At 36.0% G+C, this 27,921-nt stretch overlaps 1 protein-coding gene across 4 annotated transcripts; it reads right to left on the minus strand.

Moving 5' to 3' along the window:
• On the minus strand, positions 1 to 27,750 carry AAE17 (acyl-activating enzyme 17). 4 transcript variants are annotated; one of them, XR_016515366.1, is made up of 15 exons: positions 27,335 to 27,608; positions 26,802 to 27,131; positions 26,533 to 26,662; positions 25,945 to 26,213; positions 24,446 to 24,650; positions 22,263 to 22,303; positions 22,037 to 22,162; positions 21,760 to 21,833; positions 21,385 to 21,595; positions 11,518 to 11,612; positions 11,186 to 11,402; positions 2,979 to 3,104; positions 2,804 to 2,902; positions 1,828 to 2,037; positions 1 to 286 (listed from the first exon to the last, which is right to left on the minus strand). XR_016515366.1 is itself a non-coding variant. In XM_068628239.2 (15 exons), exons 2-15 carry the CDS (start codon positions 27,056 to 27,058, stop codon positions 176 to 178), a joined length of 2,181 nt encoding a protein of 726 aa, XP_068484340.1. In that variant the 5' UTR covers positions 27,059 to 27,131; positions 27,335 to 27,750; the 3' UTR covers positions 1 to 175. The 4 variants fall into 4 exon arrangements, 3 of the variants coding, with proteins under 3 accessions (XP_068484340.1, XP_090150931.1, XP_068484341.1); XM_068628239.2 differs by having other exon boundaries at positions 21,375 to 21,595; positions 27,335 to 27,750; XM_090294805.1 differs by having other exon boundaries at positions 21,375 to 21,595; positions 25,950 to 26,213; positions 27,335 to 27,648.
• Positions 27,751 to 27,921: the final 171 nt, after the last annotated feature.

The raw sequence follows: 27,921 nt of genomic DNA on the forward strand, positions 1-27,921 counted from the left end.
TTTCAAAGTACAATTCAAACTCTTCTATTCATATTTTATTTCCATCTCTACAAATGGGAATTAGTTATATACCATTTGTGCATTATTTTCTAATTGACGAAATATTATTCTTTTACAGTACCAAAAAAAAAGTTTTAACTGTGAACCATAATGACTCTTGAATAACATGACAGCTTTATATTTTAGAACTTTGGTTAGTTTCTGTAAGCTGCTGACGCAAAACCCTTCTCATGACTTTGTTGGAAGCCGTCCTTGGAAGAGATGGCTGTGGTACTACTTGAGAAACCTACACAAATGAGCATATATTTAGAGCACTAAACTGCTGTGATAATGAAAGAACTTGCTGAATAATAAAAAGGAGAAAACACACACAGTATCATAGATGACATTGATGTAGTTTTCCAATTAGATTTAGACATTCATCTGGGTAATGTGAGATAACATTTAATGGAATTCTATATTATGCAGATTATTGAATTAAAACTCTAATTCTAATTGAAAAACAACACCAACAATACCATATGTGCTCTATGTAAGTTTTGTCCAAATAAGAGACTTAAACATGGAAATATGAAAAAAAATGTCTAGAGCTGAATTTGCTCTTAGCTGATCTATTCCTTTATATGAGTTCAGTAAAATGCAAAGATAAGATTATCTACACATAGGTGCTAGATAGGTGATACAAAAGATGGGTTAACCTATTCTAAAAAGGTTAACCCCCTTCAGATTAGTTAAGCAATTTTGACACTCCCTCTCAAGATGGAACATAAAGATTATATACCAAGCTTGGAACTAACGTATTGAATTCAAGGTCTATTTAAAAGACTGAGTCAAAATATCTGCAAGTTAATCATTTGAGTTGACAAATTTCTTGCAAATTTTCTTGGGCAACAACTTCTTCCAAATAAAACTACAATCAATTTCTATATTTATGGTTCAATCATGAAATACAGAATTGGAAGCTAATATGAATAGCTATTTGGTTACCACAGGATATTCTCATTTATTGTATCTCACAATTTCAGCTATGAAGGAACTTTTTATCCACACAAACTCATAAGTGAGTGTCAAAATTCCTTGACTTATGTTGTACATAGTAACGGAGGTGACCCAGATGCATCATCCACAAATCCTTCCTGTGGCAGCTGTGGGGAGGAGTTGCCCTCCGAGAGTGATTGGGTTCTCCATTGCTAAGGTGCTTTAGATATAGTTCTTTCAAGCGAAAACTACGCCTGCTGATGGCAACAGTGAGTACTGGGTTGTGCCATTTGACGAGACAAACCCAACCAAGTGTTTGCTAAAATTTAAAGACAACAATGGAGGATGGCCAGTGACCGTGGCCTCCGATGGACGACACAACATGGCAACAGATAGCGGTGAACACACTGGACAATGACAAATAGAGCAGAATCAACCTGCTCTACCCGCTCTAATAGTAATACCAACTTAAGAGTGGAAATTTGAAAAAAATGCCTAAGAGAGCTTAATTATCTCTTAGCTGATCCATTCATTTATATGGGCTCTTACAAGTAAAATACAAAAAGATATGATGAACTATAGATAGGTGCTAGATAGGTAATACCAAAAATGAGTTTACCTACTCTAGCACATTAACCTCCTTCACATAAGTAAAACAATTATCACAAAGAGAAATACTAAGCACACAATTTTTAACATACTCTCTTTTATTAACTGAAATTTATTGAAAATCATAAAATTTTATGGATCCCACATCATATTTAATCTATAATAAATTTTAATCAATAAAACAATGTATTTAGAAAGAGTGTATTCCTAGTACTCTTCTAATAGGAAAATAATCAGTACCCGAAACAGTGGATTTAGTTTCTTTTGGAGAGCTGAATTAAAAGACATCCTCAATTGGTGTAAATCTTGCTTGGAATTTGCATCCTTGAATACTACTACTATAGTCAACAACTCAGGTCCACCACCAGAAGGTGGTACTCCTATTGCAGCTGTTTCCAGAATACTGCTATCTACTTCATTGCATATGCGTTCAATCTCAACCGAACTCACCTGTCCACTCAAACAGCATGAAATGTCAGAACACACTAATAAAGTAGAATTCTAAAACTTTTCAAACTATATACAGAAAAAGACTAGTCTTTCTCAGACAGAGAAACCTTTTTATTAAGAAAGAAAACATCAATAGAATTGAGAATGTATATGATTGGAAGTACAAAAAAAATATAGCAAATTTTAGTTAAAAAGGCTTTAATGAAACAAGCCTCAACTACTTGATATCACCAAGATAAATATATTTTCTCTGTTTCAATGATTAGGCTGCACACTATCCAACTCATGCCACATATCCTTAGTAGACTAACATTTAATTTTGATGCATTCTACTAAGGTTATTTTAATATGCCAATTAAGTGACCATGATTTTCTCTCCCTACAATTTTCTACCAGCTATAGAAGATTATTACACCCTAGGGAGATCCTCTGCAATTGCATTTTGAATCTAAAATATTCAAAACCTACCAGTCTTTGCTTATATCTTTGTAAGAGACACCAAAATAAATAAATAAATGTAAAATGAGAATGAGACACGGCAGATAACAATTGTACCAAACGAAGTTAATACACGAACTCAAGAGGAATCATAGCATACTTGTATACATCAAAATCAGTGACAGAACATCACCTTGTTCCCAGGAACTACATAAAGAAATAGAGAATGTTTGCTTTTCTCTAAAAGAGGTTAATTTTTATTTGACATCATATGTTCATATTCATAAACAATCTAAATAATTTACTAATATCTAGGCAGGATGTTTACCTTGATTCCCCCAAGGTTCATTGTGTCGTCTGCACGACCATGTGCATGATAGTATCCTCTAGCAGTACGCTCAAATACATCCCCATGCCTCCGTAAAACCTGATAAGAGAAACTCAACTGTATAATCTCACATAACCCAAATACACAATTACCACGTAATAAATGGTATGCCCACCTTTCCATTCAATAGAGGCATTCCTTTGAAATAGACACCATAATGGTCAGCATTCAGCAGTGTATTTGATGCCCCAAGCATGAGGGAACCAAGAGCCAGCTCGCCTATTCCCGGAACATTTTGTGGCTGCAATAGAAAAGAAGATTGAAAAATTTTTCTCAGTATTATTAGTTTGCTCATGAAAAGTGAAGGGCCATAGATCATTTGAAATTTTATCAGTTTGTAAAAACTCAGAATCATATCTTCTGGAACTAAAACTATCAAGTTTAGAAGGAATAATATTTTCTTCTATTTAAATTATGAGGTCATTAGACCTATATATACATGAGAGCTTGCTAGTTATTTTAGGAAATATGGACAACTAATTCTAGAGAAACAAATCCCTATGATTGTGGGATTGTTTCTAAATACATAATCCTAATATTAATAGTAAGATACAGCTGTGATACAAAATAAAAATATAATAAGGATAAAATATAAAACTTCCTAAACAGTTTTGACACTCCCCCTCAAGCTGGTGAATAGATGTTCTCCATTCCCAGCTTGGATATAATTCTTTCAAAGTTACTGTAGTTCAGTCCTTTGGTGAGTATGTCTGCAAGTTGACTCTGAGTGGACACATATGGGGTGCAAATCAAGCCACTGTCTAACTTTTCCTTGATAAAATGTCTGTCCACCTCGATATGTTTAGTTCTATCATGTTGTACTGGGTTGTGGGCTATGCTAATTGCAGATTTATTGTCACAATATAACCTCATAGGTTCATCCCATCTTATCTTCAAGTCTTCCAATATAATCTTCAGCCATAGAAGTTCACATATTCCTTGGGCCATTGCTCGAAATTCTGCTTCAGCACTTGATCTAGCTACTACACTTTGTTTTTTACTCTTCCAAGTCACTAGATTTCCACCAAGGAAGGTGCAGTATCCAGTAGTTGATCTCCTATCCACAACTGACTCTGCATAATCTGCATCCGTGTATGCTTCAAGACGAACACTTTTGTTTCGTTTGAACAAAATCCCTCTTCCTAGAGTCCCTTTTAAATACTGCACAATTCTAAGGGCAGCTTGCAAATGTGCCTCCTTTGGTTGGTGCATAAATTGACTGACTAGACTCACAGCAAAAGCAATGTCTGGCCTAGTGTGAGATAAGTAAATAAGCCTGCCCACGAGTCTTTGGTACATTTCCTTGTCCACGGCATTATCCTCCTCCGCACTTCCCAACTTTATATTTGGATCAACTGGAGTACTTGCTGGTTTGCAGGCTGTCTTTCCTGTTTCTCTAAGCAAGTCAGTAATATATTTTTGTTGAGATATGAAGATTCCTTTCTTGGAATGGGCCACTTCAATTCCCAAAAAATATTTAAGTCTCCCTAATGTCTTAATTTCAAATTCCGTGGCAAGACATTGACTTAACGTTTGCTGCTCCTCTTTGTCATCTCCAGTTATTATAATATCATCTACATACACCAATAATATTGTTACTCCTCCTGAAACTGAATGTTTAATAAATAAAGTGTGATCTCCTTGGCTCTGTTTGTAGCCCAAACTTGTCAAAACTTTGGTGAATCTTCCAAACCATGCTCTTGGGGATTGTTTCAGCCCATATAGAGCCTTTTTTAGCTTACAAACGGTTCCAGCAGCAACCTGTCCATCATAGCCAGGGGGCAACTCCATGTATATTTCTTCTTCAAGGTCTCCATGTAGGAATGCATTCTTCACATCGAACTGCTGCATATCCCAATCATGATTTGCTGCTAATGACAATATTACTCTGACCGTGTTCATCTTAGCAACCGGAGCAAATGTCTCCAAGTAATCCACTCCATAGGTTTGAGTGAATCCTTTGGCTACTAACCTTGCCTTGTAACGCTCAATAGTCCCATCAGCCCGATACTTTACAGCGTATACCCACTTACACCCTACTGGTTTTTTTCCAGTTGGTAAGGTGACAAGCTCCCAGGTCCTGTTCTTGTTTAGTGCCTCCATAGGAAGATCCAGGTTTTGATCCTCCTGTGCTTCTGAATTTTCCAAAATAAACTCATTAGAATTATTGGAATTTCTAGGATTAGAAACTGTTACCTCATGTAAAGATGGTAGGTTGGATTCTTGGACATGGATAGATTCTGGAATGACCTTTCCTCTTCTTGAATATACCAGATTTTTTCCGAATTTCCCACCACCATTAGGTGCAGATTCAGCTGCTGATTCAGGTGCCTGTTCAGGAGCTGATTCAGGTCTTGCTGCTGGTTCAGGTGCTTGTTTTGTTCTTGTCTCAGTTTCAGGGACAGCAATGCTATTTGTCCCAATTTCAGGTCCAAATGCCATATTTGGAAGCATGAGAGGCTCATCTTCCTCTCTTACATTCTCCCCTTGAAGATGAGGCTGGAAGTAGCTCTCGTGTTCGTTGAATGTGACATCCCTTGACACAAAGAATCTCTTTGACGGGGGGTGAAAACACTTGTATCCTTTTTGTGTGGTTGAGTACCCTAAGAATACACATTTGACAGCCCTAGGGTCCAACTTTCCCCTTTCATTACTATGAACATGCACAAAGGATACACACCCAAATATTCTAGGTTGGAGTTTATTTGTAGGGTTTAGGTGTGGGTAGAAGGAGGATAGGACTTCCATGGGGCTTTTTGATGCTAAGATTTTAGAGGGTAACCTATTGATTAGGTAGGTGGCCGTAAGAAGGGCTTCCCCCCAAAATTTCTTAGGGACATGATTTTGAAAAAGTAGAGCTCTAGTTTGGTCTAATAAGTGCCCATTTTTTCTTTCTGCAATCCCATTCTGTTGGGGTGTGTTAACACATGAAGACTCATGAATTATCCCTTCCTTTTGGCAAAAAGAGTTTAGCACCAGGTTAAAGTAGTCCTTAGCATTATCAGACCTAATTCTCTTGATATTAACTCCAAATTGATTTTTAATCATAGACACAAACTGAACAAAAATGGAGCTAACCTCAGATTTATGTTTCAATAGGAAAACCCAAGTCACCCGTGTACAATCATCTATGAAGGTTAAAAACCACTTAGCACCTGAGATATTAGGAATATTAGCAGGACCCCAGACATCAGTATGGATAAGAAAAAAAGGGAAAGGACTCATTTTATTACTAATGGGAAAAGGTACACGCTTGTGTTTCGCAAGCTCACACACCTCACAATGGAGACTCTCCACATTTAAATTCTGAAACAAGGAAGGGAAGAGCACTTTTACAACTTGAAATGAAGGGTGTCCTAGCCGACAATGATATAGTTGAGCTTTCTCTTTATTGGTCATGGTGGATTCAGATATGAGAGAGTGACTATTGATACCAAGATTAGGATCCTCCATGTAGTATAGGCCATTCCATTCTCTAGCATGTCCAATCGTCCTCCCTGAGTTTTTTTCCTGAAATACACAATAGTTGTTATGAAAAACAACGTTACAAGAGAGATCTTTTGTGAGTTTCTGTACAGAAATCAGATTGGTGGACAATTTAGGGACATGAAGGACATGTTTTAATGTTATAGATGGGCTTATTTGGACTTCTCCTTCACCTGCGGCAGTTATACATGTTCCATCTGCTGTGGAAATTTTCTTGTTGCTAGGACATGGGATATATGTGGAGAAGTATTTAGGTAGAGGGGTCATATGGTCAGTAGCACCTGAATCTAGTATCCAGAAATGAGTAAAGGGTGTATCTGAAGCAGTAAGTCCAAAAGAAAATGGAAACTTACCAGAATATGTTAAGGAGCACATACCTGAGGGCTTCTCCAATTTACTAAGGAAGGACCTTACCCTTTCTATCTCTTCATGATTCAGCTGGACAGATTCTTCTCCTTGTCCATTAACAATGTGTGCTTGTCTTTGTCCTTCCCTTTTTGGAGGGCCTCCTTTCTGGCCCCATTCTCTGCTTGGGGGTTTTCCATGTAATTTCCAGCACTTTTCCCTTGTGTGGCGCGGCTTGTTGCAGTAGGTACACCAGACTTCCTCCTGTTTTTTCTCTATATTGGAAAACCTGCTTTTCTTCTGGTTAGTTAGCATGGCTGTTCCTCCTTCAGCTTTCATTGCTGAGCTTTCAGTAGTTGGGGTCTCCAACATCAGTCCTCTCCTGCTTTCTTCACTTCGAATAATGGCTACCACTTCATTAAGCCCTGGGACTTTCTCTTTTCCCAAGATTTGGATTCGAACCTGATCATATTCAGGATTCAGGCCTACCAAGAAATCATAGACTCTATCTTGTTCAATATACTCCTTAAGGATTGCTGAGTCTTCTGAACATTTTGCTTTTATAACTCGGTAGTGATCCAATTCCATCCATAGGGACTTGAGTTGATTGGCATATTCTGTAACAGATTTGTTTCCCTGCTTGGCAGCCACGGTTTTCACTTTTACATCATATATTTGAGCAGCATCCTTGGCCTTAGAATAGGTTTGTTCTACTGCCTCCCAAATTTCCTTTGCTGATTTAAGGAACATGCAGGTATCACTGATTTCTGGGACCATTGAATTCCACAGCCATGCCATGATCATGGAGTCTTCTTCATCCCATGATTTGAACTTGGCATCCTGTTCATCAGGGGCCATATCAGTCAGGTGACTGACCTTTCCTTTTCCTTTCAAGATGGTTCTAATGAGTTGAGACCATTTGAGATAATTTTTTCCATTTAATCTATAAGCAGAATGAACATTCTGCAATTCTCCAGCAGTTTGGAATCTGTCCCCAATAGGATTCACGATCTCAGTGATCTCAGCCATCACAGTGATGAACAGTAGCGGCGGTGAACAGTAACCGTGATGAACAGTGCGTGGTGAACAGTAACCGCGGTGAACAGTAGCCGCGGTGAAGGCTACACAGCAATGAAGGCTGCGATTAGGCCAAGGTTGTGCAGCAATGAAGGCTGCAGCAAGGCTCAATGTTGTGCAGCAATGACGACTGCAACTTAGGGTTTTCAGGCACGGTCAGAGACTCCTAAAGATCAGGAGCTCTGATACCATATCAAGTTTAGAAGGAATAATATTTTCTTCTATTTAAATTATGAGGTCATTAGACCTATATATACATGAGAGCTTGCTAGTTATTTTAGGAAATATGGACAACTAATTCTAGAGAAACAAATCCCTATGATTGTGGGATTGTTTCTAAATACATAATCCTAATATTAATAGTAAGATACAGCTGTGATACAAAATAAAAATATAATAAGGATAAAATATAAAACTTCCTAAACAGTTTTGACAAAAACAATAAAATATAGACTCTCTTGGTCATTGCGAACTCAAAAATACAGTGGTCACAAAAAATCTTATGACTAGGATTATCGAACATTACTTATAAAGTCATGTCATATGTTACGTGCCTTCTTAAGAGTTGGCAAAACAAGATAGAGGTGACTCAAATAGACCTGTTTCTGTATTATTCAACAATTAGCCACCCAAAACAGAAGCACAAGAATTACAAAGGAATTCCTTCCTTTCACACAGGGCATTCCTTATCACAACAAACTATCCTTCTTATCTCAACACCCAGTAAGATAAGAATATATCAACTTTCTCGAAAAGTCTCAACCCTCTATAATGATTAACTACTTTTATTTTTAAACTTATTCCTATAATACACTTTCTAACCCCTCTCATTACTTCTCTTCCGAACATTACCTGCCGCTGCTTTAACAATATTGTCCTCAAGGTTGAATTTTGGAAATTGGTTTTGTATGGTAGAAATGTCTTCCCATGTAGCCGCTTCTAGACCTCTCTCCTGCCATTTCACTAGCACTTGTTTTATTGGCTGACCTTGGTGCTATATAATCCTTCTATCCAAAATCTGGCTTGGAAAACAAACTGAAACTTGTCCCTGTAGTTCATTTGGCAGTTCTTTCTCAACTGGGTGACTTCCTACTAATATTTTCAATTGAGATGCATGAAAAACTGGATGTATGCGGGAAGCCTCGAGAAGTTGTAACCCATTAGCCACAGATCCCACTTGTTTGAGGACAACATAAGGATCATAATAGTGTGCTAACAGCTTTAGGTATAACTGTGTAGGCACAGAAGTATGTCTATGAGGGCAAATATTTAGGTACACCTAATCACCTACTTTTATCTGTGATGGTTTCTTGTGTCAGTTAGAAAATTTAACCATTTGGTATTGAGCTCTCCAAATGAAATTTGAGCTGCTTGAGGGCTTCTTTTCTTGTCATCAAGTCTTGTGCTACAACTTCCATAGCCGTTTCCCCCAGTACAAATTTGGCCAATGATAGTGGAGATCTTGTGCAGTCAGCTACCCCTTGAAAGCTGTTGTTGTACCAATATTTGGAATGAAATTAACCCATGTCTTAGGTTTCTCTAAGCTGAAACATCATAAATATTTTTCCAACGTCCTATTTAAAACCTCAATTTGCCGATCGAACTTTGGATGATAAGCAGTACCCATTTTGCGTATTGTAGCCTGCAATTTAAACAACTCCTTCTAGAAAAGGCTCAAAAAGGTAGTCTCTATCACTAACAATAGAAGAGGGAATACCATGCAACTTAAAAAAATTCTGCAATAGTTTTGGCAATGAAATGGCCATAGTTGCTAAGTGTACACCACTACCAGGATAGCATCACAGCCATTTGATTTAGGAAGACTTACAATAAAATCCATGCTTATAACTTCCCATACTGCCATAGGAACAGGTAAAGGTTGGAGGAGGCCCTGAGGTGAAGATGTCTGATATTTATTCTGCTGGCAGACCAGACATGTTGCCAAAAATTATGTTATTGTTTTCTTCATGCCAATCTAATATACAGATTGAACTATTCGCCGATAGGTGCAAAAACTTCTTGAATCTCCTCCCATAAGTGTCATGTGATATTGATGGAGAAGTTTTTGAATGCAGCTTGAGGATGCTGACAAAACCAAACATCCCTTGAGTTGAAAGAAATAGATGGAATGTATTTCTGATATGTGTTTACAGTCTCAATTTATAGATTATTTACAACCTAATGAAGGAAAGAAATAATACGTAATTAAAGCTATACAAATCAAATCACTAAAGATATCAAATATGTCATAATAAATAGAGAATGGAATCTGCACTTAATTACGGAAAAATTATCTCCTAATTATGCAACACTCCCCCTCAAGTTGGTGAATGTATATCTATCATTCACAACTTGCAAGTAAGATCTTTAAACTATTTTGTGGGAAGTCCCTTAGTAAACATATCTGCCAATTGGAGTCTTGAAGGAATGTACTTGGTGGCTATTAGATCATTCTCCAACTTCTCCTTAATGAAATGTCAGTCTATCTCTACGTGCTTTGTTCAGTCGTGTTGAACTGCATTGTGTGCAATACTGATGGCGGACTTATTATCACACGCCAAACTCATAGGAGTTTCATATTTTATTTTGAGGTCATTGAGTATGATCTTCATCCATAATAATTCACAAACCCCTTGAGCCATTACTCTAAATTCTGCCTCTGCACTTGATCTTGCAACTACATTTTGTTTCTTGCTCCTCCAAGTCACCAGATTTCCACCCAAGAACTTGCAATAACCTGTGGTGGATCTCCTATCAACAATTGATCTTGCATCATCAACATCAGTATATACTTTCATGGACAAGTTTGCCTCCTTTTTTAATAGCAATCCTTTCCCTGGAAAGGCTTTTAAGTACTGAATAATTCTATTTACTGCCTACAAGTGTCTTTCTCTTGGATCATGCATGAATTGGTTAACCACACTAACTGCATAAGCTTTGCAACAACCTTTCCTTGTTCAGTGGCCCATCTTTCCAACGCATTTTGTCAACTCTCCATTGTATCCCTTCAAGGATCCGAAAGGTCAGACCAAACTTGTTACGTGTCTTCTGAAGAGTTGGAAAAAGAAGATAGAGATGATGTAAAAAGAGACTCGTTTCTATATTATTCAACAATTAGCCACCCAAAACAGAATAACAAGAATTACAAAGGAATTCCTTCCTTTCACACAGGGTATTCCCTGTCACAACAAACTATTATTCTTCTTCTCTCAACACCCCACAAGATAAGAATATATAGACTTTTTCAAAAAGTCTCACCCCCTATAATGACTAGTTTTATTTTAAACTTATTCCTATAATACACTTTCCAACACCTCTCATTACATCCTTGTCTAACACACTAGCATATGAAACACTAATAATTGTGCCAAGTAATACTTCAATCAATAGAAAAGTTTAATGAATAGCACTTACAATAGGATGGCCATTATCACCAAGAATATACAAACTACAGCCAATAGCAGGCGTACTAAAAGCAGCTACTGTTTGTGCTTGTAGTAGTGATCCACACACAAATCCACCCCCAATTTCTGTACCACCACAATATTCAATAACAGGCTTGTAGAGAGCTCTTCCCATCAACCAAAGGTATTCATCTACATTAGATGCTTCACCAGAGGAGGCAAAGCAACTACACCATTCAAAAGAATATTTCCAATCATATATTGGATAACCATAAATTATATTCAAATTTATGACCTATCTCCTTGTTAGAGAGTTGATTCACTTCAACAAAAATTACTCACCGAATAGAAGACCAATCATATCCAGATGTGGAATTTGCACTTTTCCAACTCCGTACAATACTTGGAATAACACCAAGCATTGTTACTTTAGAATCCTGAAAAAGACACAAGTATAAAGAGTGAAGAAAAGGATATACAAAGTAATCCTAAGGATTGACCAAAATAGAGCATAACTATTGTGATGTGTTTTGCTTGTTAAACCGTAGATCTAAGGCAAGGGATACTTGACTGAATGTACTTTCTAGCATTCCAGTAATTCATTTTTCTATCTTAATCTTGAAGTTTGAGAGAAAAAGAAAAACAGAGAGTTTGAAAAGTAATTCTAAAAGATATAATTAGCCCAATGGCAAAAAGAGTATTGTTGTGTGTATATATACATAGTAGAATGCATAGTTGTCATAGAGACAACTATCATAAGTAAAAGCACAGTTGACTAACAACTTTCTAACTATTGGTACAAAAAAATTAACACCCAAGGAGGCACTTGAATAACTATTCATGTATGCAACATGTTGAGTCAAGAGAAAATATTTTGCTAAGCTACAACAAGATATTGTAATCATTACAAGTGTGTTGTTGTAAGATACTAAAGATCTTTTTGTAATCATTACTTTAGGAATAGATTTCTCAATATATGAAAGCTTATGTAATGTTTCCTTGAATCAATTCAATAAGATATTTTCTCTCGTACAGTTTAATCTTTTCTCAAGTCAATACTTACAACCTCCTCCCCACAAACTCAAGGTGGTTGAGTTCTCGTACCAGACTCTAGCACTTTGTATTTGTCTCTAAAAATTAGGAATCGTGCTGGACAGAGAGTTTTTGCCAAGACATCTACCACAAATTTGATGCAGGGATGTGTCAAACAGTAAGTTGCTTAGCAAGAATTCTTTTCTTGACGAAAAGTAGTTCAATTTCCATGTGTTTAGTTTTAACATGAAGGACTAGATTGTGAGAAAGAGATACAACACTGATTGTCACAAAAGACTTTGGATATAAAGAAAGAAACACTGAGTTTATTGAGAAGAGTTTTATCCCACAACAATTTTGAGGTAACTTGAGCTAGGCTTTTGTAATCAACTTCTATACTTGATTTGGCGGTTTGTTGCTTTGTTGATCACCAAGAAATCAGATTAAGAGCAAGGAACACAACTGCTTCAGAAATATATCTTCTATCATCAAGGTCAGCTACCTAATTTGCATCACAAAAGGCTTGGAGAGAAAGGTCATTTAGATGTCTCTAATTGAAGATGTTCACAAATATTAGGGTACAATAGAATGATTTTATTGCTAAAAGTACACTAGATATAAATACAACATTGGAAAACTAATTTAGGAAATATAATAATATCACTTAATGTAATCAGAACCCTATGATTCAGGGATATAATCAGATTCCTATTATTCAAGGATATAATGAGATCCCTATGATTCAGGGATATTTCTGTTATACACTAATTATAATTTGCTAAATATGGAATAATAAAATATGATTGCTGACACTCCCCCTCAAGCTGTTGAATATGCATTTTCCATTCCCAACTTGGAAACAATCATTTCAAAGGTGTTGTTATTCAACCCTTTTGTTAGAAAGTCTGCAAGGTCTTGAGAGGAGACATATGGAATGCATATTTGACCACTATCTAATTTTTCTTTGATATAATTGATCAATTTCAATGTGTTTAGTTCTATGATATTCCATCAAATTATGAGCTATGCTATTAGTAGATTTATTATCACATTAAAGTCTCATTGGTTCATCCCACTTTATTCTTAAGTCTTCCAAGATTATTTTTAGTCATAGTAGTTCATAGATCCCTTGTGCCATTGCCCTGAACTCTACTTCAACAATGGATCTTCCTACCATATTTTGTTTTTTACTCTTCCAAGATACAAGATTCAATTAAGGAAAGTACAATATCCAGTAGTTGATCTCCTATCCACAATTGACCCAACATAGTTAGCATTTGTATATACTTGAGATTTACATTCCAATTTTGTTTCAACAAAATTCCCTTGCCTGGAGTCCCTTTCAAATATTGCACAATCCTTAGTGCAACTCGTAAGGGAATCTCCTTTTGTTGGTGCATGAACTGGCTAACTAGACTCACTACAAATGCAACATCAAGTCTAGTGTGACACAAATATTTGAGTTTGTCAACTAATCTCTAATACATTTCCTTGTCAACAATGGTGTTTTCTTCTACATTTCCCAACTTCATATTTGGATCAATTGGTGTACTTGCAAGCTTACATGCTAGCTTACCAGTTTCCTTCAGAAAATCAGTAGTGTATATTTGTTGGGATATGAAAATATCCATTTTAGAATTGGTTACTTCAATTTTCACAAGGTCTTGATTTCAAACTCCTTAGCTAGATGTTGGCTTAATAATTGTTGCTCCTCTTCATCATCACCTGACATTATATTATCATTCACATACACTAGTAACATTGCTACTCCCTCTGACTCATTGTATATAATAAATAGTGTGTGATCTTTTTAGCTTTGTCTGAAGCTCAAACCTATCATAACTTTAGGAAATCATCCAAACCATGCTCGTGGTGATTATTTTAGTGTATACAATGCCTTTTCCATATTGCAAACTGTTGCATAATCAGGAGAATTATGTTATAATTAAGTGCAGATTCCATTTTATATTTATTAGGACAGATTTGTTAGTAATTTTATTTTATTTGATTTGTACAGCTTTAAACACTCATTATTTCTGGCTTTCATTGCCTATTATTTCTTTCTTTAATTAGGTTGTAAAACAGTCTATAAATAGAGACTGTAATCACATTTGTAAGAGATCTCAGAAATATATTTCATCTATTTCTTTCCACTTGGTATCAGAGCTCCTGATCTAGGAGACTCTGCTTCCGCAATTTTTTTTTTTTTAGCCTTCATTGCTGTAATCATTTTCCTTGACAGCCTTCATTGCTGTAATCATTTTTTCTTGACAGCCTTCATTGCTGCAATTATTTTTCTTTTGGACAGCCTTCATTGCTGCAATTTTTTTTTTGTTGGACAGCCTTCATTGCTGCAACTTTTTATTTTCCTTATCCTTTCTCCATTGACCACCACCACCACCTTGCACCATTGACCGTTACTGCCACCGCCATTGACCACCGCCGACCACCACCACCGACCACCACTTCCGTCGCTCGCCGGAACTGCCACTGCTCGCCGGAAACCGCCACCGGAAAATTTTTCCGACGGATTTTTTTTTTTTTTTTTGTGCGTGAACAGGATCAAATTTTGCCAATCTGAAAAAAGTTGGTTTTGAACTCTCATGGACTCCCTTAGTAAGCCATCTAGCTATTGTTCCTTTACTATGAGTGGTAAGAGTTCTAGTTTTTTATCCTTTAATGCTTCTAGTACTGAAAATATCTGGATTATAGACTCTGGTGCTACTGATCATATGACACCTCATTCCTCTTTTTTTTCATCCTACACTACTTTATCCGGTAAGCCATATATTACTGTTGCTAATGGTTCCACTACCCCCATTAATGGTTGTGGTAACATTCACCTTCAACCTTCATTTCCTTTAAAAAATGTGCTTCATGTTCCCAAACTATCCAATAACCTCTTGTCTATTCAAAAGATTACCCAAGATTTAAATTGTGCAGTGGTATTTTTCCCTTCCCATTGTGTTTTTCAGGATCTTGCCACGGGGAAGACTATTGGAATTGCTAAAGAGCAGGGCGGGTTATATTATTTACAACATGAAGAAAGTAAAAAGGGTGCTAGACTACAGGCACACACTTCTAATTTTCAGCAAGGTCGTGAATCTTGGTCATCCTCTCAGATATGGCTTCAACACAGACGTCTTGGTCATCCTCCATTTAGTATCCTAAAGTCCTTATTTCCTGTTTTATTTACAAAAGTGTCTGCTGAGTCATTTCATTGTGATGTTTGTCAGTTTGCTAAACACCATCGGACAACTTTTCCTCCCAATGGTAATAAAAGTTCTAAACCTTTTGATCTTATTCATTCAGATGTATGGGGACCTTCACCTATTCCTAATATCTCGGGTGCAAAATGGTTTGTTTCATTTATTGATGATTGTACTCGGGTAACTTGGATATTCCTCATGAAAGATAAGTCTGAAGTTTTTCACTTGTTTGTAAAGTTTTACAGAATGATTCAAACACAATTTGAAAGTCCAATTAAGAGATTGCGTTCTGATAATGGAAGAGAATATGTGAACCAAAACCTTTCCAAGTTCCTTGAGGAAAATGGAGTTGTTCATGAATTAACCTGTGTGGACACTCCTCAACAAAATGGGGTTGCTGAAAGGAAAAATCGTCATCTCCTTGAGGTTACTCGAGCTTTACTTTTCCAAACATCTGTTCCTAGATCTTACTGGGGGGAAGCAGTCCTGACTGCCACTTATTTGATTAATAGATTACCCTCTCGGGTTTTAGAGGGTGTTACTCCTATTCAGGTTATGACCACATTCTATCCTTCTATTCCCATGTTGAATAGTCTTCAGAATCGTGTCTTTGGTTGTCCTGCTTTTGTCCATGTTCATAGTCCTTATCGGGGTAAGTTAGATCCTCGTGCCATCAAATGTGTCTTCATCGGTTATGCCCCCAACAAAAAGGGGTACAAATGTTATCATCCTCAAAGTCGTAAAGTGTATATTTCCAAAGATGTCACCTTCCATGAAACAGAGTCTTTCTTTCCTAGTTCTCAGCTTCAGGGGGAGAGTATTCAAGAAGCTGAGGACCTTGAGTTGCCACCTTTTCCTTTGTTGCAGGATTTCGTTCTTAGGGAGGATGACAAAGACCCTGCACCAACATCATTACCAGAGAAGAATAATGAAGACAAATATTTTGGAAAACAATATCAGCGAAGGCAACAAGAACCCGTCCTGGTCGAACAGCAACTTCAATTGTCTGAACCGGAGGTAAGAACTCATACCAGTGAGACTCTTGAGGACACCTTAAATACTGCTTTTGAACCTAACCTAAATGATTTACCTATTGCCTTGAGAAAAGAAAAAAGATCTTGTGTCAAATATCCTATATCCCAATTTGTGTCTACAGAAAAACTTTCTATGCAGCACTAGAGTTTTCTTTCAGCTATTGATTCTATCAAAATCCCTTCATCGGTACAAGAAGCCTTAAAAGATGAGAACTGGATTCGAGCCATGAATGAAGAAATGAGCGCGTTAGAAAGGAATGAGACTTGGGAGATTGTAGAGAGACCAAAAGATAATAAAGCAGTGGGTTGTAGGTGGATATACACAGTTAAGTATAAGTCTGATGGCACACTCGATCGGTATAAAGCAAGGTTGGTTGCAAAAGGGTACACTCAAACCTATGGGATCGATTATGAGGAGACTTTTGCTCCAGTGGCAAAAATGAATACCGTCAGGATTATTCTCTCCCTGGCAGCACACTTTGGTTGGGCAATGCATCAATTTGATGTTAAAAATGCCTTCTTGCATGGAAGCTTGGAGGAAGAAGTATACATGGAGATTCCACCTGGTTATGGTATTGTTAATGAAGGGAATAAGGCGTGCAGACTTAAGAAGGCCCTATATGGTCTTAAACAATCACCTCGTGCTTGGTTTGGAAGGTTTACTCAAGCTATGGTATCTTTGGGGTACCAACAAAGCCAAGGTGACCATACTCTGTTTATAAAACATTCTCAGAATGGTAAACTCACTCTACTTTTGGTTTATGTAGATGATATGATTATTACAGGTGATGATGAGATTGAAAAACAAAATTTGAGGGAGAGACTAGCTGCTCAATTTGAAATGAAGGATCTTGGGAAGCTGAAGTACTTCCTTGGGATAGAGGTTGCTTACTCGAGACAGGGCATCTTTATTTCTCAAAGGAAATACATCCTTGATCTTCTCAAAGAGATTGGTAAGTTGGGTTGTAAGCCCACTGGAGTGCCAATAGAGCAAAATCATAGGATTGGGAATGATGAGGAAAACCCAAAAGTGGAGAAGACACAATATCAAAGACTTGTGGGAAAACTCATTTATCTTTCACACACTAGGCCAGATATAGCCTATGCAGTTAGTGTGGTTAGTCAATTTATGCATGATCCAAGAGAAAGACACTTGCAGGCAGTAGATAAAATTATTCAGTACTTAAAAGCCTCTCCAGGAAAAGGATTGCTATTCAAAAAGGGGGAAAACTTATCCATGAAAGTATATACTGATGCTGACTATGCAGGATCGATTGTTGATAGGAGATCCACCACAGGGTACTGCATGTTCTTGGGTGGAAATCTGGTGACATGGAGGAGCAAGAAGCAAAATGTAGTTGCAAGATCAAGTGCAGAGGCAGAATTTAGAGCCATGGCTCAAGGGGTGTGTGAACTCTTATGGATGAAGATTATACTTGATGACCTAAAAATAAAATATGAAGCTCCTATGGGTTTGGCATGTGATAATAAGTCCGCTATCAGTATTGCACACAATCCGGTTCAACATGATCGAACAAAGCACGTAGAGATAGACCGACACTTTATTAAAGAGAAGTTGGATGATGGTCTTATAGCCACTGAGTACATCCCTTCAAGACTCCAATTGGCAGATATGTTTACTAAGGGACTTTCCACAAAACAATTCGAAGATCTTACTTGCAAGTTGGGAATGATAGATATACATTCACCAACTTGAGGGGGAGTGTTGCATAATCAGGAGAATTATGTTATAATTAAGTGCAGATTCCATTTTATATTTATTAGGACAGATTTGTTAGTAATTTTATTTTATTTGATTTGTACAGCTTTAAACACTCATTATTTCTGGCTTTCATTGCCTATTATTTCTTTCTTTAATTAGGTTGTAAAACAGTCTATAAATAGAGACTGTAATCACATTTGTAAGAGATCTCAGAAATATATTTCATCTATTTCTTTCCACTCAAACAGTATTGACAACAGCTTTCCAGAGGACAATTCCATGTAAATCTCCTCTCCAAGTTTCCGAGAAGGAAGACATGTTTTACATCAAATTATCGCAAGTTCCAACCAGAATTAGCCACTAGAGATAATATATTGTTGCATAATTATGAGATAATTATGAGATAATTAGTGCAGATTATGTTTTCTCTTTATTAGGATAGATTTAGTATCTTTTGGTGATTTGATTTGATTTGTATAGCTTTAATTACCTATTATTTCTTGCTTTAATTACCTATTATTTCTTTCCTTAGTTAAGTTGTAAATAGTCTATAAATTTAGACTGTAATCACATTTGTAAATACATTCATAAATATATTCAATCTTCTTCTTTCAACTTGGTATCAGAGCTCCCAATCTGGGAGACGCTTCTGCAATTATTTTCTTCTTCTGGGCAGCTATTTTTTTCTGGGCAGCCTTCATTGCTGCAATTATTTTTTCTACACAACCTTCATTACTGCAATTATTTTTTCTAGGCAGCCTTCATTGCTGCAACTGTTTTTTTTTTCTTTTCTCATTGACCACCACCTTGCACCGTTGATCGCCACTGCCACCGACCACCACCAGAAACCATTGCTGGAAAATTCATTTTTGTGACTAGAGATAATATACCCTCATTGTATTCATTTTTGCGACTAGGGAAAATGTTTCCGAGTAATTCCCTCCATAAGTTTAAGTGAATTCCTTAGCTAATGACCTTACCTTGTACCTTTCAATGGATCCATCAACCTTATATTTATAGTATATGTCCATTTGCATCCTATTGGTGTTTTCTTCCATTTGGTAGAGTAACCAATGTTCAAGTACTATTCATTTCTAGTTCCTCATTTCAAGGTCCAAGGCCTATTTCCATTTTCTCTCAGTAAATGCCTCAGATACAGAGGTAGGTGTTGTGGTAGTGTTTAGGCTTGTAAGGAAGTCTTTATGAGTAGGTGAGAAGTGTTTCAAGGGTAGATAATTGGCTAAAGGGTGTTGTGCCTTGGTGGTATGTTTTTCTTGTCTCTTTCCAAAGGGCAATTGGAATGTCTAGGTCCTCATAGGTTGGTGTTAAACTGGATTCTGGTTCCTGTGCAGTTGAGAAATCAGAGATTGATTTACTAGAGATTACAGAATTAGGAAAAATAGTTTACTCATGTAATGTTGGATTGGATTCATGGACATGGCAGATTCTTGAATGGTATTTGTCTTCCTTGTATAAACAAGAATTTTCCCAAATCTTACATCATCCCTATCTTGGGTGGATTTAGTGGGTTCAGTGGGTTGAAGAATTTGTTTCTTTTCCAGTCCTTGTTTCTCGTACAAGTCTAAAACCAAGAGGCGGAAAAGGAGAATCAAGAGTCCGAGTTTGGTCAAGTAAGTGCCCATTTTTCCTTTCAACAAGTGCTAAATATGGAATAATAAAATATGATTGCTAACATATGTAGACCAAGGTGAAACCGTTAAGGTATCTCAAAATTCTTTACTACTTGCCAATGAGAGTCCATAGGACTTGCCATAAAATTCCAGAGTTTGTTAATTGGAAATAAAATGTCAACTTTTCAAGGGGGAAGAGGGTTGAGTAGAGCTAACAAAAATGCTTTAAAAACTTTTGGGAGCACGATGTCTACTAGACAATGAAAGGAGATTGTCTAATACTTTTAAAATATGTTCACAAATATTTTAACAAATACTCCAAGGACTCAAAACAAAACAAAAGTAGAGGAAAGTAGATTGTAGCCAAGACAACAACATTTGACCTTGTAGTTCCTACGAGAATCACGTAGGCTTCATAGTACCTACTTCATGATCTGCTTCATTAAAAAACCTACACAAATTTGAGGGATTTAACAATAAAGGGTTGAAGGCTTTGATAGCTAGTTCAACATGTTGCCTCCATGAAAGAAAGTTCATATTGTTGAGTTTTTTCTGAAATAAAATGAGAGAAAGAAGAGGGAGTGAAAGAGCATGGAGAAGAAGTCACATTGGTCCCCAGGAGAGATCACAAGGCTCAAGATACCATCTTGAAGTTCAAAAAAATAAAAAAACAGAGGATTTGAAAAGTAATAAGCAAAGAGATTACAATTGTGTATTTTATACACGATAGAATGCATAGTTGTTACAGACAACTATCAGAACTAAAAACAGCTGACCAATAGCTTTCTAACTACTTGTGACAACAAGGCGGCAGTTGAATAACTACTCTCGTATACAATTCTCACACATAACATTTAATTTTAAATTGTTGATATGATTTTATTATATTGGAAATATGATCAAATTATAGTAGCTAAGTTGATCTATTGTATAGTTGAGTTAAGCCTAAACTCACTCTAAGAGTTTCCTACCTTTATAATTATGAAAAGCAAACATTAAGTTGATTAAGAAAACAACAATTATTGAAATAGAGTTTCTTTGTTAACTAGTCTAAGTAGAACAAACAAATATACTATTATGCCACTAAATTACATATAACAAATGGTAAAAACTAACTACATTTTATAGATCAAGAGCTGAAAGGTGTAGGCTTCAGAACACACTACATCCATCCAGTTGTGTAATAGAACAAAAATACATGCAATATGTTTGACCTTCCCCCAAATGCACGTACCTACTAGTAGATCTTATACTTTAAATGATAAATTAACTAGAGTAAAAAGATCTTAGATGAAAAAACTGCTAAAAATTATAGTTTCTATTTACATTTCAGTGAATAGAGACAAAAAATGAACATGCACTTTTAGTTTATGATTTGTTTGCTTGAGTTCATGGAAATATAAAAGTAAAACAGAAATAATAACAGAATATTATCTTCTGAACATGTACTTGTTTTTCTTCAGATATAGTAAATTCTGAGAATGTACCAATCTGGATGAAAAACAAGCATTCACAGTTCACAGGAAACAAAAGCTATAAACGACTGAAAATTTAGAACATAAAAATATACTTGTACGAACTTGGCAAAGCCAGACCCAAGAGGGGATCCAACATATAAAGCCATCGAAGCTCCATTTAGCAAGGATGCATATACTAGCCATGGCCCCATCATCCATCCAAGATTAGTGGGCCAGCACACCACATCACCTTTACGAATATCCATGTGGAACCATGCATCTGCAGCAGCTTTTAGAGGAGTAATATTGGTCCATGGAATTGCCTTTGGATCACCTATACCACCAAATAACATGATGTTAACTTAGCTCTTGGCCAGCTTCATATCGTTAAAGAAGTGTTGACATTGATCCTTTTACCTCAAATATCCTTTATCAAAAATACAAAGCTTTTTTTTTCTCTAATATGTATCCTTTCAAGCCAAAACACAAAATTCTTACCTGTTGTTCCAGATGAAAAGAGAATGTTTGTAAATGTTTCTACTGGTTGTTCTGTTGCTATGAATTCCTTGCCTCTGTAGGTCATGACAACAAATGAGAATTAGAGTTCCAAGAGAATATCATAAACAATTGAAACTTCTCATGCTGTAATTAGCTGAGCATCAGTGAACATGATAATATGGTAGTAAAGGCATATCTTCGACAAATATTTTATTGTTTCTAATATTTTATTTCATAAATAGAGAATATCTATGAATAAATAGATTAAAGTGCATACTTGAGACTATAGACTTTCTCCAAAAAATCATGCCAAGAAAGATCACTGTCGCGCAGTTTCATGCTAAATTCAGATCCTTTGGTAGGGATAACTACTGTCATAGGTGAATCTGCATCTACAACTCTACTGCATTTGTGAAGCAACAATATGAGACACCAAATTTTTTAGCAACAAAGTGAACAACTCAACTACAGTGTCTTAACCAAATAGGGAAAAGGATTTTCACCTGTACAGGGGTATACTTTTGTCGCCACGCCTAATGAGATCCTGAAAAATGAAATATGTTAAAGGAATAGGTAGAAAAGGATATGAAAAAACTAAATAATTATAACACCACAATTAGCCACAAAATTGACAACCACTTTAACAATAAGAATAATAATAACCAACCCATTGAGAAATAAACTGGTTCTTCAAACACGTTCAAATTATTGGTTCATATGAAGGAAAAGGAGGAAAAAGAGAACAGTGATTGGATAATTTAAATACATTGCTTAGATGTAACTCCTATTTATAAAAGGTGTTTGTCATGTAGTCCTTTAGCACTAAAAAATCATACTAGTGATCGTGACATCTCCAACCGATTCATCTGAGTGACAGGTTCTTTCTCCCTTGAATCATATCAATAGTGACTTATGTTGGGTATGAATCACACCATCCTGAAGTAGACTAGCCCCTAACTTTGGTTGAGATCAATTCTAGCCCTAGTCTCCATCACAAATGTTGCCCTGTCCCATCTCATGTCGCAAATGCAATCTAGTTCCATCTCTAAGAACCATGGCCTCATTTCTTGTTCTAAATGCCACATTGTGTTATATTTTTTAATTCATTTTTCTTTTAGTATGCTTAGTTTTATAGTACTGCCATATGACCAACAATACTTTATTGTAATGAATGTTGATCTTCAAAGACAAAACACAAGAAAAAAGAAAGTAGGGGTGGCAGAAATGAGAATATTAGGATGAATGTGTAGCCACAAAAAAAGGGACAAAATACATCATGATTGTTTATGAGAAAATACTGGCATGACACCTATTGAGGAGAAGATGATAGAAAATTGGATGAAATGGTTTGGACATTTGTAAAGAAGGGCAATTGACATTTGTAAAGAAGGTCAATTGAGATATCATTGAAAACAGTAGATCACATGGTTTTCAACCATCTAAAAAGAGAGAGAAATAGACCAAAGACACCAGAGAAAATTATAAAGGATATCTTATGGTGAATAAAATCCTAAAGAATTTGGTTTATGAGTAAGCGTCATATAATTCACCTTACCTAGTATGATAAGGCTATTATAGTTGTTTTTTTTATGTCAATAAGTTCAGTTATAAACTTAAAGCACAATAAGTTTTAACTTGGAGTTGTTGTATCTTCGAACGATTGCATGATTTTTAGTCCTTTGAAAAGGAAGAAAAGGAGACCAAGAAAGACACTGGGTAAGTTATTACGGGAGATCTCATGATCATCAATATTTCTAAAGATTTCATTTTTCAACTGAATTGAATGGCGTTTGTGATCATAGCCGACATCACGAAGTAAGACAAGGCTTTGTTGTTATTGTTGCTATTGACAAGTTTCGCTATAATTCATGATTTGTTCCTTAATCAGGATTAGAACATGTTGGAGATCTCACATCGACTAGATATTAGAGCCTTTCATAGTATATAAGTGGGTGCAAACCCCATCTCATAAGCTGGTTTTATGAGGTTGAGTTAGGTTTAAAGTCCACTTCTTAATATGGTATCAAAGTCATTTCGAGCCTATCCTAGAAGTGTTTATTGGGCTTATCAGGCCACCCACTATCAAACCGTTATTGGACCACTTATAATATATTGTTCCACGCATGAGTTGTCACTCTCAGCGTGAGGGAGGTGTATTAAAGATCCGACATCGACTAGAGATTAGTGTCTTTCATAGTATATAAGTGGGTGCAAACCTCACCTCATAAGCCGGTTTTATGAGGTTGAGTTAGACTTAAAGTCCACTTCTTAATAGAACATATAGGGGCTGCTACCAACATTTTGTATTACATCATATGAATATTTTTATTGCTTATGCAGCAAACATTATCTTTCTATTGCTTCTGGGGTGTTTGTTCATCTCTTTATTCTTGGAGATTCTTAATGTGGTTTGGTTTATGTAAAAGGATTGGGATACCCCTTTTGTATCCCTCTTAATTTAATTTTATTCTTTGCTGATAAAAAAAAAAAAACATCATATGAATATTTATTTTAGATTATCCAATATCTATTTTCTTTTCTACTCCTTCGCTTCCTTCTTAAAATCACTATAGTTTCAACACTAATAAACAACTTTGGTTTTTACTAGTAAGAAATCAGAACAATCATTAAAACAACTGGAAAATACATAATAACAAAAATCATAAGAGGAAATTAGAGAGTCAACCTGAGTAAATACGACTTTTGCCTTTGATATTTTAAGCCTGTTCGATATTTCACTAGCAGCGAAACTATCAGCAATCGACACAACAACATAACCAGCAAGAACAATAGCTAGGTAGATAACCACAGACTTGACATTCATTGGCATATCAATCGCAATTGCAGATCCTTTCTCCAGATCCAGATGTTTGAGAGCATATGCAACTAACCTACAAGTTAAGAGAAATAACAGGGTATAATTTTAATTTTGTTAACATTTGGGTGTGAAGATGTAGAATAATCATACCATGCACTTCTTTTAGATTCAAAGCTTAACCCAACAACATACCATGAATTTAAGAACTGCTGCATACTGCTACCATGTATATCTTCTATCACAATATGATACAAATAAAAATTCAAAATCTTACAATATATAAAATAGAGAGAAAGTAGTATGATCTGGATAGTGCCTCTAGTCCACAATGGTTGCGTAAGATAATTATTCCATAACTAGTACAAATTCCATTTCTATTTATTAGGACATATTTGATATCTTTTGGTGCTTTGATTTAATTTGTATAGTTTTAATTACCTATTATTTTTTGTTTTAATTACCTATTATTTCTTTCCTTAATTAGTGTGACATAGCCTATGCAGTTAGTGTGATCCAATTCATTTTTGTTATTGTCATACATTTTCCACAATTCCACCTTTAGAACAAGGTGCATCTTGATGGGCAAGTATTGATAGGTTATGACCCCTATTACAAAGGTTTATGAGAAAAGAAATAAGGGAAATGGGAATAGGGCTATTTGATGTAATTACAACTAGTTAGGAGTTAGTTACCATGTCATTAGAGTTAGTTTAAGAATAAGATAGGTTTGTATAAATCATTTTTGTGGTCTAAAGAAAGGGCAGGAAAAATATATGTTGGGAGGACAAGGGTCCAGAGAAGAACAAGAGTTATTGTTTTTGTAGTACCATACATTGAAGGAAATATACTGTGTTTGTCTCTCTTATCTATGTAAACTTCATCTTCCTTAAGTTTTCATATCCAGTTTCTATAAGCACTAAACCGACAAAATGGTCAAAATCACAATATGCCAAGATCCTGAACCCCATGTCCCTGCTAGGTTATTATCACAATCATGAGTCAGGATGCCTCTAAATTGAGCATTGACAAGGAATCCTCGTAATTTTGTCATTTAAAGTCAAAATATATAACAAACATTTACTTGAAACAGTTTTGCTAAGCATTGCCCTTAAATAATGATTAAGAAATCAACATATAGAAAGTTAGTATTAGAAATCCTGGTGGAAATGTAGTAACAAATAATACTTACTTTTTCCAGTAATAACTCCACTTTCGATTCCTTAACCGTCATTGTCTTTAAAACAATAATCAATAAAACCAAATTTTCACATGTTATGAACAACCATGCATATACAATTCACAAATACAACATGTGAAAAAGCATAAAAAGCAAATAATAACAAAAGAACAGGCTATTTGTAGCATACCATACTTCTTCACGCAGTTCCTTGAGTGTCATCCTTTGTAGAGGGAGATCATCATGTTGTTCTTCACGCCATATTATTACTGTATCGTTCAAACCTCTTTTGCCATTTATATTTATGCAATTCTGTGCTGGATTAATGGATGCTCCAGGAAGCCATTGACCACCTGGGTGTGATAACGGGTCTTCCCCTGGGGGGCTATCACGTAAGATGCATTCAGGTGGCTTGGAAAATGATATGTTCATTTCATCCAAAACAGCTTTCCAACATATCTGAAACAGTACACAACCACAATTACAAAACTGCCAAGTACAAGAAAACTCAAGAAATAGAAAAATCCCACATAAATGCTACCAATACACTATTTACAAACTCCTATTATTAAATGTATCCACAAAAGATGTAATCGGAACCCCCATTAATGAGAGTGACAGCTTTAAATTAAAGTCAGCAGTTGCATTTTTCTGCAACTTTCTGGAATAACAAGATTCTATTACTAACTGCAATCTAAAATCTTGATGGAGATACGTATAAATTTCACCCATAGTGCATTGAAAAGAGTGTTTGGCATATATTAATAACTCATCTGACCTCAGGATTTGAGACTGAAAACTTCTGGAAATCGTCAAAGCTTGTAATTGGATCCTTATATGCCGAACCCAGAAACTCTTCCCCCTTCCTCTCTAGCAACTGCCAGACATTTGTCAAAGCAGCACTTTTCCTAACAAGGTTCAAAATAAAAAACTGTCACCAACCTTTCATTTCACTACAAAACTAAACACACATCTCAATCATTCACCACCATGAATTAAACAACTTCCACATAATCGAAAAAACAACACATATCTTAAACGACATACGGGTCGGGTATCCAAGCAGGTGGGTCGGGACCGAAATCCTTGTAGCAACCATAGTACAGCATCTGATGGAAGGAGAAGGGAAGTTCAGGGTTAAGGAAGCTGCTACTGCTGATGTGCTGCCACGTGGCAGGGGAGCCATCTCCGTGAATTTTGATGATTTCTGTGAGACGTTGGTGGAGAGTGGTAGCTTCTTCTTTTGCAATTCCGTGGGATTCAATATCCAACACAGTGATAGAACTCAGCGATTTATAAGCCATCTGTAATAGCAGTATTCAAAAACTTGCACAATTGCACCACCCACTTCACACTGGACTCTGCTTCTTTCAGCTCCTGAAACCCAAAAGCTTCAAACCCGTATCAATGACATGACAGGTTCATACAAAGATAAACAACAGTTCAGAACTACGAAAGATTGAGAATTTATTCACAATTCAACAGTTAAAAAGTGAAACCGTTGTAAATTTTTGTTCTTATCTGGTGACTAGAATAGATACAAGATCTGCAAGAGTAAATTATTGGATACTTATCGAGACCTGGTTGGACTGGGGAACGCTAGCAACATGGTCACGGTTCTGTCAAATTCACAATGTTCACATGCATTCATTATCCGAGATATGGGTAGTGCCATGCCCAATAAATATAAATATTTAAAGGAACATTTTTGGTTTGGTTCACCTTCCACAATCATGTGAATTTGCAGACACACTCACCAAACCAATATTCTTCCTTATTAAACTTCATTTTATATAAAAATCTTAGAACACACTCACTCTCTTTATATATACATATATCCAAATAGACATAGCTAATGAGCAAAATTCCATTATTCGATTACCGAATTCTTATTGCCATTGCTATGTTCTCTCACTGAATTATAACCTATGTAGATAAGGAAGGGAAAGAATTTGATGAACCTATGTTGCACGTTTCCCTCTTTCATTCTTAATTTGAAGTAAAAGTATTAAGAAGTAAAAGTTTAGGGTATAAATTTTTATCCCATTTCGATGGTACTTACACCATACTCGTTTCTTAATTATTGTAAATATTAACTAAAAAATAACAATGATGGAAATATCATATTATCACTTATTCAATATTAAAAGGATACATATTTTTTTAA

Source organism: Phaseolus vulgaris, chromosome 9, assembly GCF_051622355.1.
Source record: "Phaseolus vulgaris cultivar YP4 chromosome 9, ASM5162235v1, whole genome shotgun sequence".
Lineage (NCBI taxonomy): Eukaryota > Viridiplantae > Streptophyta > Magnoliopsida > Fabales > Fabaceae > Phaseolus > Phaseolus vulgaris.

Excerpts from the sequence above, each read along its gene's own strand:
- AAE17 (XM_068628239.2), bottom strand. The coding sequence starts at position 27,058 with ATGGCTTATAAATCGCTGAGTTCTATCACTGTGTTGGATATTGAATCC. Across the intron at positions 3,105-11,185 it reads GTGATAATGGCCATCCTATT|CCACAAAATGTTCCGGGAAT; the intron begins GTAAGTGCTATT and ends TTTCTATTGCAG. Across the intron at positions 287-1,827 it reads AACTAAATCCACTGTTTCGG|GTTTCTCAAGTAGTACCACA; the intron begins GTACTGATTATT and ends TCATTTGTGTAG.